We start from the raw sequence: 17,080 nt of genomic DNA on the forward strand, positions 1-17,080 counted from the left end.
CATTACCAAGTGCTGTACTCTGGTCGGAAACAAGAGACACTGATTTTTTGGCCCAAACTTTGTCATCTCTAGCCGATGCAACATTTTTTCAGTTCAAACACACTTGATCCAATTTACAACTACTGAGATAAATTTAAAACAACTTTTGAGTGGTAAATGTTCAAAAGTAGGGTCCAGATTATGTAATGCTCGATTGCATCAAGGATAGCTTTAAATATTGCAACGTAGACCATGGTTGATGCTTTCCATATTCTAGTCAATGAACATGAAAAAGTATTTAGAACTACGTAGAGGTGGGTATATCTAATGAGCTTTGCCAGTTGTTATTCAAATTTAAAGGAGGTTTTAGTTTTGATTTAAGCTCAAAAGTTATGGTGAGCAAAACGATAATTACAAACCTTTTCGAATTGACCTGCCGTTTGTGCACAATTGCTATATTGTGCCTGATATGTTGAGAAAAATGGTCCATTATTTTAGAATAATTAAAAAAGGTAATTTTGTAAAGCAAAATTCATAGCATAGAACCGATTTAGCAAAATTATAATTAAGAAAAATATGCAGAGAAAAACAACACTTTCATATGAATGTAAGTAAAATTGACAATAAATAGTTGTGATAAAAATTTCCTGAAGTGAAAGATCATGCATCATGTTGATGTATAATTTTTAATACATGCTGATAAAAACACGGAAATTCAAAATAATCATACACGATAAGGTGTTGTGAGAGAATGACCTCTTTACACATACGGTACGAAATAGAAGGTAAATTAAATACACAGAAAGGAAATAAAATTTGATGCATAAATCAAAACTTTATCGGAATGAATTCTTAACTAAATACCAAATAAAAAGGCATTTCGGGGTTTTCCCGTGTATTTTCCACATTCAGTACCTGCTTTTAACCAACACCATACGTCCTATGCTTTCCCTAGGTCCAGTTGGCTGCAGTGTTTTTAGTAGCCTAAAACTTTGACCCTCTAGGTTGCTAGAGGTAAGGTGAAATAGTTTTCGTAAATTATGTGTGTACCTCCTACAATGAAGGCAAGATGGGGAAGTTTTTCCTTCATTCTTCTTTCTCTAGCATACCAAGGAGAGAGGAAAAAGTTCCGTATTCTATGTGCCAGGTAAAAGTGGGTTTCTATATCGGCTTGCAGAAGCTGGCCAAAGGCTTTCAGGTCAGGGGCAGAGGCAGTTGAAGGAAGCAAAACCGTTGAAACTCGAACGTAGAACCTGTTGGGTAACATAAAATCATTAAAAGATCTTTTAAACATGAGCATGTTTCGTCGATGGTGGGCAACTTTCGCACTTCACACTTTTGCTACATCGATCCGGGACGGAAAGCACAATGTACCCTTGCGTCTAGGTGTTTTTCGTGTGGTCATCCTTAATTAAAATTTGAGCGAACCCTCATCCGGAGCGTTCAGCGCTTGCAATCGGGCAAAGTTGGAGATATCTTAGGCAATAAAATCATTATCATTAGTGCCCGATTATTAGTGGTTAAGGATTGGGTTTGAAATTCCGAAGAAAGTGGTTTCTTCTGTTCTAACTGTGCTAGAATGTTAAGTAAATGGAAGGAGGGGGGGGGGATTCACTAACACAAATAAATGATTAAGTATAATATATATACGAAAAAGGAAACATTATTAATATTTGAAAATATTTACATTTCTAGAATAATTACTACGACTACTATGCGTTGTATTAAAAATAAAATAAAAGTTTAAATCTTTACAAAAAAGGAATGTACAGTAGTTTCGGATATACGCAATTACTGATATGTGCAGACTGTTCACTTGTACAACAAAAATTCACAGTTAATTGTTTATAATAATTCTAAAACGATAAAAAGGTAAGATAGGCTAGTAGTATAACTGTTGCAATCAACTTCATGCAAAATTACATAAAAAGTAAAAATATGGTGGCAGTAAACCTTAATATTCGAAATGTGATAACGGTTTCGACGCAATCCGCATTATTAGCGTATAGCTGTAATAATCTTTCGCCAGGGATAAGCAGCTTTAACAGCGAAGGTTATTGGGTATAATTTGTTCCAATATTGTCATTTCGCATTGTTTTTCAATGTAAGAAAATAAAAATTCGTTTAAAAATAATTTATTCCTAAAGTAAGTACTTTTTCCTTTTTTTTTGGCGTCACGACCTACGCGGCCATGCCGGCCTATATACAGGTAGACTTATGAGATGTATTAGTAAGCAATAGTACGCAACCGGGTTGTCAGTCATTGCTACGGAGGGACGGTCCATGCGAGGCTTAAACGCACGATGCCTGTCGGGAGTCTGTACCACGCGACCTCCGCTTTACTTAAGTACATTACTTTGCAATATACTTCTCATGCGGTATATCTTAAGTATGTTAAACTATCTTCAAATTGTGCAATGTTCTCTAAAGATCTGCTTTACTTATTATGTTTTTAGGTAAGTTTAAATGTTCAGTTGATATGTCTGAAAAACTCTTGTTTTCAAATATTTATGTTTTTTAATCTCATATTCAGTGCAATCAAAGGAATTAAAGAAGGGACCTAAAAATATGAAGTATTGGCCATTTAAATGCCATATCAAAAGACAGTAAGCAACTATTACGTTCAAGTAAAAATATCGAACGTCTTCGAATGAGCTTACAAATTGAACGATGGTCTTTCGAACGGTAAAACCCTCCTAATGGCACCGTCATTAAATTCTTAAACTCCTGGTTATCGCCATACTGAATGCTCCCGTACTTTCAAACGCACCTAGAACGCGATTCCATGGCCAAGCTTTTTTCGCCTAAGATGAGGGGAGTGAGCCCACTAGAATTTATGGTGATAGCAGCAATGGCTTCAATTACCACGTCGGACCGAAGAACGCTCGTGCATCCGCGAAAGGTAATAATTTTCTTTTTTATTATGGTAATTACTTTTTCTTGATCTCGCGGCTAGCCTTCGCACGCCGAGGCAAGGCGCTGCACGGAACGGCGGGTTAACGGAGCGGAAGTGATATTGTTGTAGGTGTTGAAAAATGTCAGGATTTTCATTACACAGCCATCTAGCCGTTTTGCACGTTAGCCAGCCTTCTGGGCAGCGAGCAAAAGTGGAATGTAAACAAGATAACAGGCACCGCGTGCGTTCCTGCGCACACCTGACTCTTCTTCTGTTTGACTGCCCTGGTGCTTTCTCCATTCCTACCCTAAATCTGGAATGCGCCCTCCCAGACGGCATGAGAACTGGCATCCATATTTTTTACACTCTCTTTAGCATCGCGACAAAATGCTTGTTAATTAAAATTATGGTCTTTCTGGTGCGTTTTCACTACAGTTTACGTAGCTTGGCTTATTAGCAATTGCCGCTTGTCTGGCGGAACGGAATTTTGGTGCTAAACGATGACAATCGGCAAAACGGTGGGGAAAATATGTAATGAAAATTGAATAAACACATCTGATTTTCCTCCTGGAACATAGAAGCATTCGAAAAAAAAAAACAATTTAATGTATGATTCATTTTCTCCTATCATAAGCGGCAGGTATTTTGGAGGTAAACATGTTAACAAATACTCAAAGCGTACCTTTGGAAATACAAAGGCATGCTAGTACTGTATTGCAAATTTTAGCTTGCGATAAAAAGCGAGAGCCAAATAGATCATTTACAAGTAGCACATTTAAAATGATTATTAGTGCACGTTTTAGCTAGGAATGTTAGAATTACTTTTCATTTATCATAGACGAGAGAACTCCATTAGCGGTTTATAGCAAATAACCACGAACGTTGCAAAAGGACGGCACTGAAAATGAACATTATGCAGTACGTTAGACCGCATTAGATTAGTTCTACTCAAACAATCGTATCGTTCATACCCACGACCAAACTATTTCATGTGCGTGTAGCCGATTATCATTAAAAGCGAATACACGCTTACATTACAATTGCGAAGTATTGCCCTTACATTACAGGGTTTTTCAATCCACCTTTTAATAGCTTATTTCAATTAAAACATTTCAACTGAAAAGAATACATCTAAGAAATAAAATTTAAATCTCGAAATATGACAATCACAGGTGATGATAGTTATTGTTTGGATAGATGTTTGTACCTACCATTGAACAACAATTGTGTTTATATTGTGTGCATTATTGGATATGTTTATTCTGGACCTTTTCCTGTAAACCTTACATTAGCAGAACAATTAATTCAATAAGACACAAGCTGACGTAAAAGTAGCAAAATTACTGTGTTCGTGCGAGCAGCTCATATTTCAAGTATATTAATTACATTTGTAGGTGTACTGAGGAGTAACCAAACAATGAGAAGTAGCTGTGAAACACTCGCGCCTGCAGCAATAGACCTCCAACAAAGACTATACTTATTTAATTCAATCAACTATCAAAGTCAAGTATTTCCAATTGCTCACGTTTCAGCTTTCCTTGTTAGTACATTTATCGCCTCTCTCTCTCGGAGCAGTGCGCATTCTTTGATAGTACAGCAGGCTTGTCTTAACGGTAGCCGGAGCCTAAGCATTATTCCTGAGCAGGCCCAACCAACATGAATAATTAAATCACTGAAGTGAAACAAATTGGCCACAATTTGTGGTGAAGCTAAAGGAACGATCCTATGGAAACATCAACAACAACTAGACGATGCCTCGACGTCCAGCTGTTGAAGGCAACCGCGGAAACAAACCGAAATCAAGCGTAAAAAAGGGAAAACGGTTGAAGGTGCGGTAAAGTGTCATTTGGCGGACAGTTGTGTTCGCAGGAAACGTTTGAAACTGAAAAGAAACACGTAAACAAACCATTTTCGAGATTAATTTTTTCACCCAAATAGATAAGCTCACAAAATGAAACGGTAAGAACGATTGTACCAGCATTAAAGTCTTGTTAAACCAAGTTACTCGTGTGACGTTCGTCGGTTTATACAATTGGCACAGTGTTGGCATTTGATACGAGTAGAAGATGTCGGATGTTTTGTTGAATGCAGTAGAAAGTAAAAAAGTGTCTTAATTTCATTTCATTTTTCCTATAAAAACTTTATTACATTGTCAGTTTTAACATTGCTCTTTCAAGCATCATGCTCGATTTTGAATCGTCGGTTCATTTATTTGTTTGCTATTCGCAGAGAAATTTACATGTACAGTGCTCCTGCAATTTTCAACGCACGTTATATTCTTTTGCTAACCGTGTTTGGCCTGATTTCTATGTCACTCAAGTCTTATAATTTATCTAAGATTAAGTAATGTTGTTGCGTAATTGTTGCGTTACTTGAATTAATATCATGTTGTAGCGAGTTAATTTAATACAGAAATCACCTGCACCTGATTATATAAAGAACAGTCATATAAGAGACGGCAACTAACAGAATATATCCAGTAGACCAGCCATGTGAACAAGCTCGTGAATTTCCTTCAGTATCCACAAACGCTTCCTTTTCCCGTTGATCCTCGGTGAAACTGGCTCCATTATCCCTGTATCGGGGGTCACGATCTTTCGAAATAAAAAAAGTCCAAAAACGGTCTTATGCATTCATCTGAACAAACATGAGTTTTACGGTCAGTTATAGTTCCGCAATTACCTTTCTCAATTGTTCCGTCGATATTCCATGTCTCGGAACTGTCTCCTATTCCTATGATTTTGTTGGAAGATGAAGAATAGTCATCCAGCGGCGGACGATAGATTTTGTTTTTATCTGCAAAACATGAAAAACTCGTTTACGTGTTCTATCGCGCATGGTGCAATCGTGCAGCTAATACTAACAATTTTTCCGAAACACAATTTCTGTGGTAGTTGCAACTGTCGTGGTAGCAGGAGGACTTGTAGCTATTGTAGTAGTAGAAGGAATGTCTGCATAAAATTATATAAATGTGAGAAATCGCAGATACATCGGCTTCGTTTGTTTGCAACACTTACGATAGACCTTGATCGAGCCATCCGTTTCGCCGAGCGAGTTTTTTACAACACATTTGTATGTTCCAAAGTCGGCGATGTTAATATCTTTAATTGTCAGCTTCATCACCACCTTGTAGCTATTGATTTCCTTTATTGACGGCTCAAAGTGTTTTCCTGTCGAAATCATATTACATCTTTCGTTACTGATGGTCAATTGGTAAACTCATGATTTAAATCGGTGGAATTTTTAAATTTTAATCTATAGCTCTTTAATATCCATAGTAGTAAATATAAATTAGAATATGTCTAACAAAATCAAGTTAAGTAAAATAAATGTAGCAGATCTCGAATTAGTATAAACGAATCGTGGATGATATTTGTTGAAAGCATGTCTTAACAGTTTGTTGGTATTTGGATGTTAGTGGTCGAGGGCTTTCTCATCGTCGTTGTAAATCAACCGAAGATCATTCTCATAAATCTTGCCCTTGGTGTCTCGGAACGCAACGAGGGCTCTGAATACTATGTTTTGCTTCTTCACGCTGAAGGTTGCCGAACTGTTGTGTAGCATAATGAATTCGTTGACATGGGCCCTTATCATTCCTCTCACCGTTGTTTGGATCGGGAGTCTGTACTACCCTTAAACACGGTAACCAACAACTCCAAGTACGACTGGTTCATCCTTACTTTTCTTCGAAAAACGTCTCATTTTTTTTCTTTTTTGGTAGATTCCTTCCCATTGCCATTGTCCGTCTCATGTCCTTACATTGATTGAATAACAAGATGATGATTGTGACACAATTTTTCCTCGTTATCAGATTTTTCCTTGTTTATTATTTCCATCCGTTGGGTGTTGTTTCGTTCTGCTTGGTCGACAATGGTTGTTCTCCAACCAAAAAAAAGACCAAAACCACGTTCATGCAAACGGTACGCCACGTAAACATGCATAGAAGCAGAGTTGGCAGCCTAGGTGCCGGGGAGGACCGGTACGCCTGGGAGGGCTAGGGTAGGGCGTGGAATTGGTTCAACGAAATATCTACCAGCCGTCAACCAAAAGTCAGCCAGTTTCCTTGGCAGTGAAGAGGAAGATATTAATGATGAACGATTCTGCAACCGGTCGCAGTACCTGGTTGATAAGGGACAAACATCATTCTGTCTCGAGGTATTCGTGCTGAACCTGCTGTGCAAGCGGATTTTGATGCTTTTGAACCATATTTTTATCTATACTCATCAATAGATGCTGTATAAAGACAAGACTACAATCGTGGTGCGCCCTTACCTTGCGTTATGATGGTGTCATTCTTCATCCAATAATTGATGGAGCGTGGGTAAGCTTCCGATTGACACTCGAGAGTCAAACGCTGTCCCAGGGCGGCGCCAACAAGCTGATCTTGAATCCATATCATTGGCGGAACTTAAGGTTGAAAAAAGGTGCAAGAGGGGTGTTATAATATTATTACTAATTATATTTGGCCTTTATGAAGAGGACTAATTATTCCAAATGAGCAAGTTTCTAGGATTCATTCATGTTTTATTACGTAACAACATGGTTAAGATACCATTTATAATTGAGGATGATGATAAACATTGGATGGAGAAGAATGTGTCCAGATAATTATTGGTGACTTTAATACGACAAATTATGTTGAAGAAAATATAAAAAGCAATTGTCTTTTATGAAGGAGAATTTAGTAGGAAAAATGTTCACGAGCAAATGGTTGGTTAAATTGTATTTATGTTAAAACTTATACAAATAATTTTGTTTTAGGGTACTTTACTCACAACCTTTATTTAAATAGAATTTCATGCAAGCCAAAAAAGCTGGCACATACCAAAATTCACAAAAAAAAAAGATTTGCACATGAAAGCACTGGACAGCTATCATCAGTTCGATTTAGCGGTCTTTATTGTAGTATATAAAACAGCATAAAAACCATGGGTGGTACTTACAATGGACAATCAACATGACGCGTTTGCTGACCGACGGTGGGATACCATTCGACGCGATGCACAAATATGCCCCCATGTGTAGTCGATTAACTCGCGAAATGGAAAAGGTGGAGCTGTTCAGGCTGGTAGCTGTATTAAATGGCGTCGGGTGGAATAATAATGAAACAATTTGGTTGTAGTTTGCCAGCCCGATGCACTTTATATATGCATGATAGTTTAATGGTCGACAGAAACCAAATAAAGCACCAAAGTGTATCAACAATGACAAAATACCAAACAAAACAAAAGAAAAAAAAACTCATAACAACCCAATAATCCCCCGTCCTACCTCCGGCACTGATGGGCTCATTGCCTTCCCGTCGCCAAATGATGGAAGGAGTTGGCGAACCGGAAGCAGCACATTTCAATGTTACATTGCTTCCCTCGCGCACGACCATATCGGTGCTGGTGGGATAGTCCAGTATGTTTGGTGGTACTGTTGGGATTATATTGATATTTTTATGAGCGTTTCGAAGCGTGCATGGGACGGAGATGATCATTAGCATAAGCCAACATGAGCAGCGACAATTAAATCGCATTAATTCACCGCTACGAGTGGCTGATCCGATGAGCAGGCGCCACGATAGCCTGCATCTTCTAGTCGTTATCAACGCATCCTTACCTACAACATTAAGGTAGCCAATCTGATTACGCATTGGGTCCGTGTTAACCTGGCACATGTACCATCCCTTGTCCGACTCCTTCACGTCGCGAATGCGCAAAACCCAGGCGCGACCCTCGACGTGAGCGATGGTCATGCGGTGATTTTTTGTAATGACATGTGTTTGAATTGTCAATATTGTTTGAGTATCCACCCGAAGCCACGCCACCTTAAAGGTAAAATCGTAACCCAATCACTGATTGCAGAAAGTACAATGTGGTACTTTCCTTTCCATTTCATACGTACCTTGTATGTTTGCAGATTGTTAATAACACATGTCAGTACCGCTTCACGACCAACTGGAACAGTGAGATTTTGAATTGGCTCTCCAAATTTCGGTAAATCTGCAAGAATACATTTTTTTAGTGTGTAACTTTTTATGGAGTGGAATTGAAACATTCTAAATTGTTTCTTGAAATATAATACTTTGGTACGACTGCCCCATTGCACAATTCAATAATTCTGCATTTAACTCATTAATTATATCTTACAAATAAATTTTACATACAAAATACTGCCATTAACCACACTGTAAGAACAACAAAATAAATGAGAATGGAATATGCGTTTCAGCATCCATAATTCGATTCTCATTATTGATTGTAACGGTATGCATTTATCCTGGTTAAATAGAATCAATTAAATTCGTCTCGATCATATGCTGTACTGCTGTTCAATTGTTTTGCGCTCAATATCTTGCCCTTCCAACGCTGATAGAGTTTCAGCGTCCTATCCACACGTTCTATGATTTTAGCCGCTAAGCTCGAAAGCTTGTTTTCGAGGTAGCAAGCGCTATCATCTCGCACTATCAGCTGACACACGATATTTTCCAATTTTAATTATGATGAATATTTAACCCCCCCGCACTGTCATAATGCCACTGAATAATGCATCGCTACTGCCATATTATATTCATGAAGCACTTATTCCTAAAAATGAGAACAGTGCTTCAATGCAAGCAATTCGATCGCAATTAGCCTCTAGATACCCTGCTTTTATCCAGCATACTCTATCTCATTTTGACTCTGCTGTGTTCTGTCTACCTTTCTTTGTTACTCTTACATCGACACTTTTTCTCAATTGGTAGCAGCTCACTTTTTTGCATGAATTTTCTTTTCACCCGCCTGATTGAGCTTGGATAAAGCGGTAAAAAAAAACAAAAATCTGTGGTTGCCTTTTACCGGATAGAGGAATGATCCTACCAAAAGGGAACTGTACTATAATATCTGCACTAGGTGCACGTCGCACAGGCGGGTTTGACGGGGGTATTGAATGCAAGGACTCATTTATAAAAGTGCTTGTTAACCATTTTTTACAGTAGCTGCAACTAGCAGATCGAAAAGATGCAAATAAGCCTACGTTTTTCTATGTTATTCAGAATGATTTAAATTGTATTAACCACGATAAAATTATCGTTTTGACTCAAGTGAAAAAGATTTACCAACATATGTTTAGTCGTACTTACCTTTATCCAGTATATAAGAGTTAGTTTCCTCTATTGCATCATCTACGTGCAGAAAAAGACGGAAATAGAAAAATCTCAAATTAGATATAAAGACACAGATAGAGAGAGAGAGGGCGATATTTTTTCTCGAGAGACAGACAAAGAAAGAGAACAAAATATGCAGAAAACAAAGGCTTAAGGCGTGTAATTAAAATGAACTGTATATGAAAACGAAACGTTTGTTCGTTCAGTCCCCATCATAAATTATACAATCGTTCTGATTATTATTCCATTTTAATAGTGTTGTAAAAGTGGAATTTAATTGTTTAGCTCTTGTTTACAACATTCTTGCTAATGTATTCATTGTTTTTCATTCAGCCCTGTACTCAACTCTACTGTCAGCAGCCGCACCTCACCGTCGGTACCCATTCTCATCAAAAGTGAAAAACAAATTGGACGAGTTGTGGCAATGAAGCAGATTTTATTTGTCTCGCTATTCATAGTGAACGTGTACTGCTGATATCAATGTTTTACAATTCCGATCTTTATCGTTCATGGAGCAGAGCGTGCTTTATAACACTCTAAAATGAAGCACACCATAGCTACACAATAGTCCGGATCAGCTAAGCTAAGCAGCAATGAATTTATTTCATTCGTTTTACTTTCCGGTCCCATCAACTTGTTTTGCATTTATTTTATCCCTCTCGTGCTTAGTTCACTTATAAAATGATGCAAATTTGTTTGGTATCTAGAGTACTAGAACTATTCCAAATTGCTATATCTGTGAAATTGTTCAAAGTAAAAACATGTTATACAATGAATCACAGCTAGCCAGCCTGTTAAAAATGGGCAATACTTTTAAAAGATAGGTTCCAAGGTAAGGATTGAGAACATTTGAGTACTTGAACAGCTTGAAAATAATTCGAAAGCACGTGGCTGCTGAAATGTACTCATTAAGCGACATCTTGTCGAAATGGTCACCGTGCTATTACAGACACATCATTATTAAGAGGCAACAACACACTGTTCCCTGTTGACTCTCCAACCTCATGCCTGTTTTGTGTGAGGAGGCATCGAAAGGAAATCATAAAATTTACAAGCCTGTTGAAAAGGTAAACCAAAATCCCTTCATTCATTTAATTAGCAACTAAAGCAATGTCGGTTCCCTTTCATGCTCATCGTCACCGGTGTGGTGAACGCTACCGCCTTTCCCCATTTTCCCAAAGTGTCGTCTGCTGGTCTCGCGTTAGCCGCCATCAGCGTTTCCATTTCGCTTTTCTTCTTTTCTCAGCAAAGGTTCACAGCGGGAGCTATTAGAACTCTCCGGGTTGTTCACGCTCGACACCGGGTTAACCACAAAAATGAAGACCAAAAAGCCCCGTGCTGGGGATCCGTGACGACCGTAGAAGAAATCTACTGTGGCGGCAGCAAGAGGGAAGCCGGGTTTTACATACATCGGGTTTTATGTTATGTTCTGTGATGTGGAAACTGTTGGCATTTTCTCTTTCTCAACCAATTTCAGCTAAAGTCTGCGGTTTTCGGAGAGGAAAATTATAACCAAACAGCTAATCATTAATAATGAAACCATGCCGAAAGCAGTGGAGACCGCACACATACTACACAGCGACTCGTGCGCGCCGCTCTGTTCTCCGTGAAAACCCGCAACCAAAACCGTAACTAGGCCGTTTATCGTGAAGGACCACCACGAGAAAACGTACGGGGGTGTCAGGGTTTCCTCGATTCGAAGAATGTGACTCCACACCTACTGCTGGTTTCCAGCTAGGTAAGGCAGGCAAGTGCGGTACTTTCCGTTCAGCAATGCCAAAACTGGCAAATTTCATGTTTTAACAACGTTGTTTAAATAAAATAGCAACGCGTTGGTGAAGATGTCAAATACCTATGCGTGGGAATCATTTGAGAAGACCTTTCTTGGCATTCTAAGCCACACTTTCGCCAACAATCGTCATCTTAATTATGCTGGCTTCGTGCAAAAGCTGCCAAATGTTTTCTAATACTTTGAGCAATTCTGAAACGCTGATAGGTTGGAAAATAATAAAGTGTCATTAATGCGTTTGCTTGATTCTTAATTATATGTTGTCTATTGAGCATTTAGTTGTGCGGTGCAGATTTATTCTCTGGACCTTTATGCCTATGTTTAATTACAAAATGCGCGCTCTTTACGAGCTTCAACTTCTTAATTTTTACAAAAATTGCATTCTGATAAAAGTGTATGACTATGCTTTTTTTGAATATGAGTCCATTTCAGATACTAGCTTTGACTTTTATAAAGATGATAAATCAATTTTTAAATGATAACATAATCATCAGATAATAAATCCAATATTAATGAACCGTTCAATCATAATGTTAACGGTTAATTTGTGTTGTACAGCAACTTTTCAGCCATAAGTTATCATTGAAATATTTTGATAGGTGGGTTTTGATAAATTCAATTTTTTGTTCATTTTATGAGTGTATATTCTTTTTCTTTTTTCGCGGTAGAGGTGTGTAAAATGTGATTTTTGCCCCATCAACGATGGAGTGACTGACTGGATCCGTGGTACCTCCAGTTATGGCAAGAAAATTCATAGCCTGCATTAGTAAGACCATGGACTGTAATTCGAGTTGAACCATTTTCGACCATGCTTGCCTGATTTGCCTCGTGAACCACAATGAGGGCAGGAAATAATAAATTTTCATCTGCGAAACAATAGGGAATCAGTGCATAATGTACCTGCCGTCTGCCTACCGAGCATCTGGAAAGTTTGTTTTAGAAGTTGGCTGTAACGTAAAGTGTATATAAAGTATATGAAACCCATTCCCGCTGGCTGGTCTAATACCTGCAAACGTTGCAGGAGACCGGAAATATATTGCGTGTGCTTCTAGCACCTGTGTTTCAGCTACCGTATTTGGTGCTGCCTTTGCTTCTTGAGCTTGCAGATGTAATCGGTCGCACGGAAGTGCACCCGTTGGGGAAGTTGGGAAACACGAAAATTTAAGAACAAATGAATGAGAAATCAGACAATGGGAAGCTTTCGTGCAGGTACTAGATATACATACACACATATATTTTACTCGTTGCTTTCAACGCCTGCATTGAATGACAGTGAAGACATGCTGTCGAAAATATCGATGTGAAGGAACTACAGCCGGAGCTCGACGAATGGGAATCATTAAAGAAAAAAGTGTATATAAAGAATATAACGAATAGATTTTGAGATATGTTAGAGTTTCGCTACAAGATGAACAAAATTCACAGTTTATAGAAAAATACATCGTTAAACGGTGAAATTATGCATATATGCACCACACATAAAAATTATATGTTCGTATATCCACTGATTGCTGGTATTTCTTATAAGAATGTAGATGCTCCTGTCGTAATTAACAGGCATTCAGTGACATAAATAAGTGCCATATTTGTTAATATTAATATTGCATAATATTTAGCATACATTTAACGCATGTATTTGTATTGTTTGACTAAATCAATGTAAGCACCAACATTTTAGCAAGATCGCAAACCCGGAGTCGTGCTGATAACTCACTACATGTCAACAGAAGGTTTACTGTGGAGCCATGTTGGTAGCACAAAAGCTCAAAATGTTGTCGAAACTATGCAAACGTTCGGTCGGTCGGCACCTACGACCTCTTTGAACTGCTTAAATGAACTTTCAATGCACCGCTACTCGCAACAAACATCAGCCGTTGCTGGAATCAGTTATCCTGGGGATCGGACCAGGGAAGGATGTTTATGACGGGAAACATGACATTGAGCCATTACCATTTCGTCTCTTTTCGCATGAAACTGAGCTGAAAGTGTCCGTGGCTCTCCATGGAATCCGACGTTCTTACCTTGTTCTCCCTGAGCAGTGGCAAAGATGTGTGTTGCATTCAGTACATACGCCACAATGACCAGCGCTATCGTGGACCAGTGAAGAAATTCCATTCTCACTCGCTGAGGTGGCATGGTGGTCATCCTGGTCATCGTTGCGTTACCGCCACCGCTGTCGTTTTCCGAGGTATGTGCAATTCGATGCAGCTCAGTGCAGTTTTGTACCATCAGATGTAGCTGTGATTATCCTAGCCAGTTCTCAGCTCATGTGACCCAAGACAAACGTTTGGTTCGAATGAGAGGTTCCGACCGAACAAGCTATACACTATCTCTCACACTCACACACAAGCAGATGCATACACACACTCACACGTACACTAACCCACAGCCACACTACAGAGACCAAGGGGTTTCTGTAGTATTGCAACCTCACTACCCGTCGACCAGCAGGTAAACTAACCGAATTGAGCTGACACCGTGTGGTTCCAGCTTATGTGAGTGTGTATGTGATTCCAGCACCTCCACAATCTAGACGCTCATGGTGCATCAGGAGTAGAGGAATAGTTTGCTTTTGAAAGTATACACATTTAGATAGCCACTGATCCGACCCACCCGACTTCGCATGAATATACGTTAACAGAGGAGTACGGTCCATGGGATGGTGTTTACAGTCGACGTCGTAGTTGTAGCTGTCGTTTGCACAGCCCGGAATGCCGGAACTGCAAAGCCCGGCACTACAATGAACACACTAACGCCTTGCTACTGACTCACGCGACCGAAATCATGTTGGAACCCCTTTGTGCGCACATACGCTACAGTTCTCGTCGTTATATCCTGTCCAATGGTTCGATGCTTAATGTGCGACGAGGCCAGCCACCAGTCGAGCGGGGGCGCATGGCCGGGCTACGCAAAATAAAACACTCGGAATTTTCTCACTTCACTTTATCCTTGCATAGTAAATATTCCTTCCCTCACGCAACTACTTCCTCTGCCGGTCGACACTGGTCTCACCTTGGCCGTTCACTTTCTCCTTAGTTGATGCCTTTCCTGCCAAACTGATAGCGAAGAAATAGCATTCCAGACCTGCCTTCCATGGTTGCTACCAACGGTAGCACTGCCGCCGGGGCGACGGCCAGATGGTGTACGATACTGTGGCTTGATGCCACTTGGTTCTCTTTTCCTCGTCTGTGCAAACCGTCACCTTTTATCGCACAGTTTTCCTTTTTGCGTTTGTTTTTTTGTATGTTCTCTTTACACTGTTTTGGTTTTCCTTTGTTTGAAATGTTTTTATTGCCGATTGTCACGAAATAGTACTTTCCTTCGAAATTTATTACATTATTACCCTCTTCACTAAATCTTTTCAAACTGTTCCTATGTGTTGGACTGCGAACGCCCACCTCGGCTACTGAGAGAGAGCGCACGCAGCAACTAGCTGTTGCTACCGCCGCTATATATGCATCTCGCACACGCGACAACACTCACGGAGGTGAACTGACGAACTTACGCACTTGCCACGCAAATGGCGCCAACATTACCGTAACTTGTGCGGCGACCACTAAACGCGTTTTGTTACGTGCCGGAGGGCAGCAGCCTTCGCTGCAGGGCGCTTTTGGTCGGTTCTAAAAACTGGTCGAGAATAAATTCGTCCACTTAACAAATTCGTCTGACCGGTGCGAGACGGTGCGGGCTCCACTGAGGGGGTCCGGATGGGGGCGCTAGTGTATATGGCTGGTCGTTTTATTTCCTTGCTATCCATTGTGTGGATACCAGCATTTGGTTTCGCGGGCAAGAAATATTTTCCGATATGCGTTAATTTGATTCTGTCCCCGACTTGCGGGTTCTGTTCGTGCCTACCCTTTGCCATCACCAAGGCTAATTAAGTACAGGAAAGGGAAAGAAAGCACGGCTTCATTATAGTGATTGTGAACTAATTAATTTCTTCCTTCTTTATATCGAGCCGGTTCTGATTGATGTTCTGTGTGTGCAACGAGACCGATCCGAAGTGCCCGTCCGACAGATCAAAAGACTAGCCAAGAGAGAAGGGTAGCGCAATATAAGAATACGAGTCGTGCAGCTGAATATTGGTGCAATTCTTTTATGCAAAATGTAAGAAGATTGGAAAAGGTTTTGACGGCATTTATTACGAAGTAGGAAGACTGCAGGATTTTATTTCAGTCATTTAAAAGAAGGTTTTCCTAATTATTTTCTCTGGCGAACACCACGGTTAATGATATACGAAATTTTAGCTAAAGAAGCATTTGTTTCACTGCATATAATACATAATACATTATGCACCAATTGCTAGACTAAAATGTTTCATATTTGACCGAAAACAAATCGCACATAACCGAAAGCAATGTGGTTAAGAGTAACTTCCAGATAATCCCAAAAAACCAACAATCTAATCACTTAAATCCATTATAACATCAGTTCCACGTGGGCTACCTACTACCGGAAATAAATCACTTAGCGTTAAAGTGTCACCGTGTCCTGTTCACAAACCATCGAATGCAGCGCACACTACCACCCACAAATCACAAGCTCTCAACTGATGTTCTGCCTCGCACCGAGATCTGACCAAGGCAATGCTGCTTGCAGAACTGCTTGAAGGTAGTCTAATGCCGTTGCTTTTGTAACGATAAAACACATGATCTGGTGAACCGGAGTGCCGAAACGTAGCCGATCGTGTTGTGTACCGACAAAAAAGTGCACGGTACGCAAAGTGTGCTCGCTCGTCCCATGGTCGTCATGCCGGTTTAATAACAAACAAAACGAACGTTCAAAACAACGGAGCTTCGTCCTTTTGCCAGACATGCGCAATAACCTTCAGTAGGAAGTGCTTCTCCTGCTAGGGGAAAATCGTGCTTAAATGAACACCGGTGCGTTAGCTACTGTATTAGAAATGAATGCAGTGTTTGATGGAATTTACTGATGGTAGATAAATACTCTTCTGTATTTAACCTTCTGGTTTCGAGAAACTGGTTTTTGGAACCATAATTAGGAATTTTCAAGATTCTCACATATATACAGCACAAACGACAAAGACTAGTTGGTCATAACAATAATTTTCGATACACTGGGATATGGCAGCACATCATCAGGTAAATCAATTGTTTTAATTTCAATACACTACATAAACTACATTCTTTCAGGCAACGAACGATGAGAAACGTTCGCGTGAATGCAACACACAGCATTGCCATGCATGCATCATCACGTAATTAGTGTTTTCCATCGATTAAACAAACGGTGTGGATATTAAATAAAGCAAGTGTGTATCTAC

At 39.6% G+C, this 17,080-nt stretch overlaps 1 protein-coding gene across 14 annotated transcripts; it reads right to left on the bottom strand.

Annotated features, from left to right (window-relative positions):
- Positions 1-5,007: 5,007 nt before the first annotated feature.
- LOC121597146 (lachesin-like) lies at positions 5,008-16,411 on the bottom strand. Of its 14 annotated transcripts, none has more exons than XM_041922714.1 (12): positions 16,250-16,411; positions 13,818-14,852; positions 9,984-10,025; positions 8,765-8,862; positions 8,480-8,687; positions 8,147-8,293; positions 7,819-7,947; positions 7,148-7,282; positions 5,893-6,045; positions 5,740-5,826; positions 5,558-5,671; positions 5,008-5,469 (listed from the first exon to the last, which is right to left on the bottom strand). In XM_041922714.1, exons 2-12 carry the CDS (start codon positions 14,023-14,025, stop codon positions 5,291-5,293), a joined length of 1,500 nt encoding a protein of 499 aa, XP_041778648.1. In that variant the 5' UTR covers positions 14,026-14,852; positions 16,250-16,411; the 3' UTR covers positions 5,008-5,290. The 14 variants fall into 14 exon arrangements, with proteins under 14 accessions (XP_041778648.1, XP_041778645.1, XP_041778647.1 ...); XM_041922711.1 differs by having other exon boundaries at positions 13,818-15,115; XM_041922713.1 differs by having other exon boundaries at positions 16,247-16,411.
- Between the last annotated feature and the right edge of the window lie 669 nt (positions 16,412-17,080).

The sequence above is a fragment of the Anopheles merus genome, chromosome 3R, assembly GCF_017562075.2.
Source record: "Anopheles merus strain MAF chromosome 3R, AmerM5.1, whole genome shotgun sequence".
In the NCBI taxonomy this organism is placed as follows: Eukaryota; Metazoa; Arthropoda; class Insecta; order Diptera; family Culicidae; genus Anopheles; species Anopheles merus.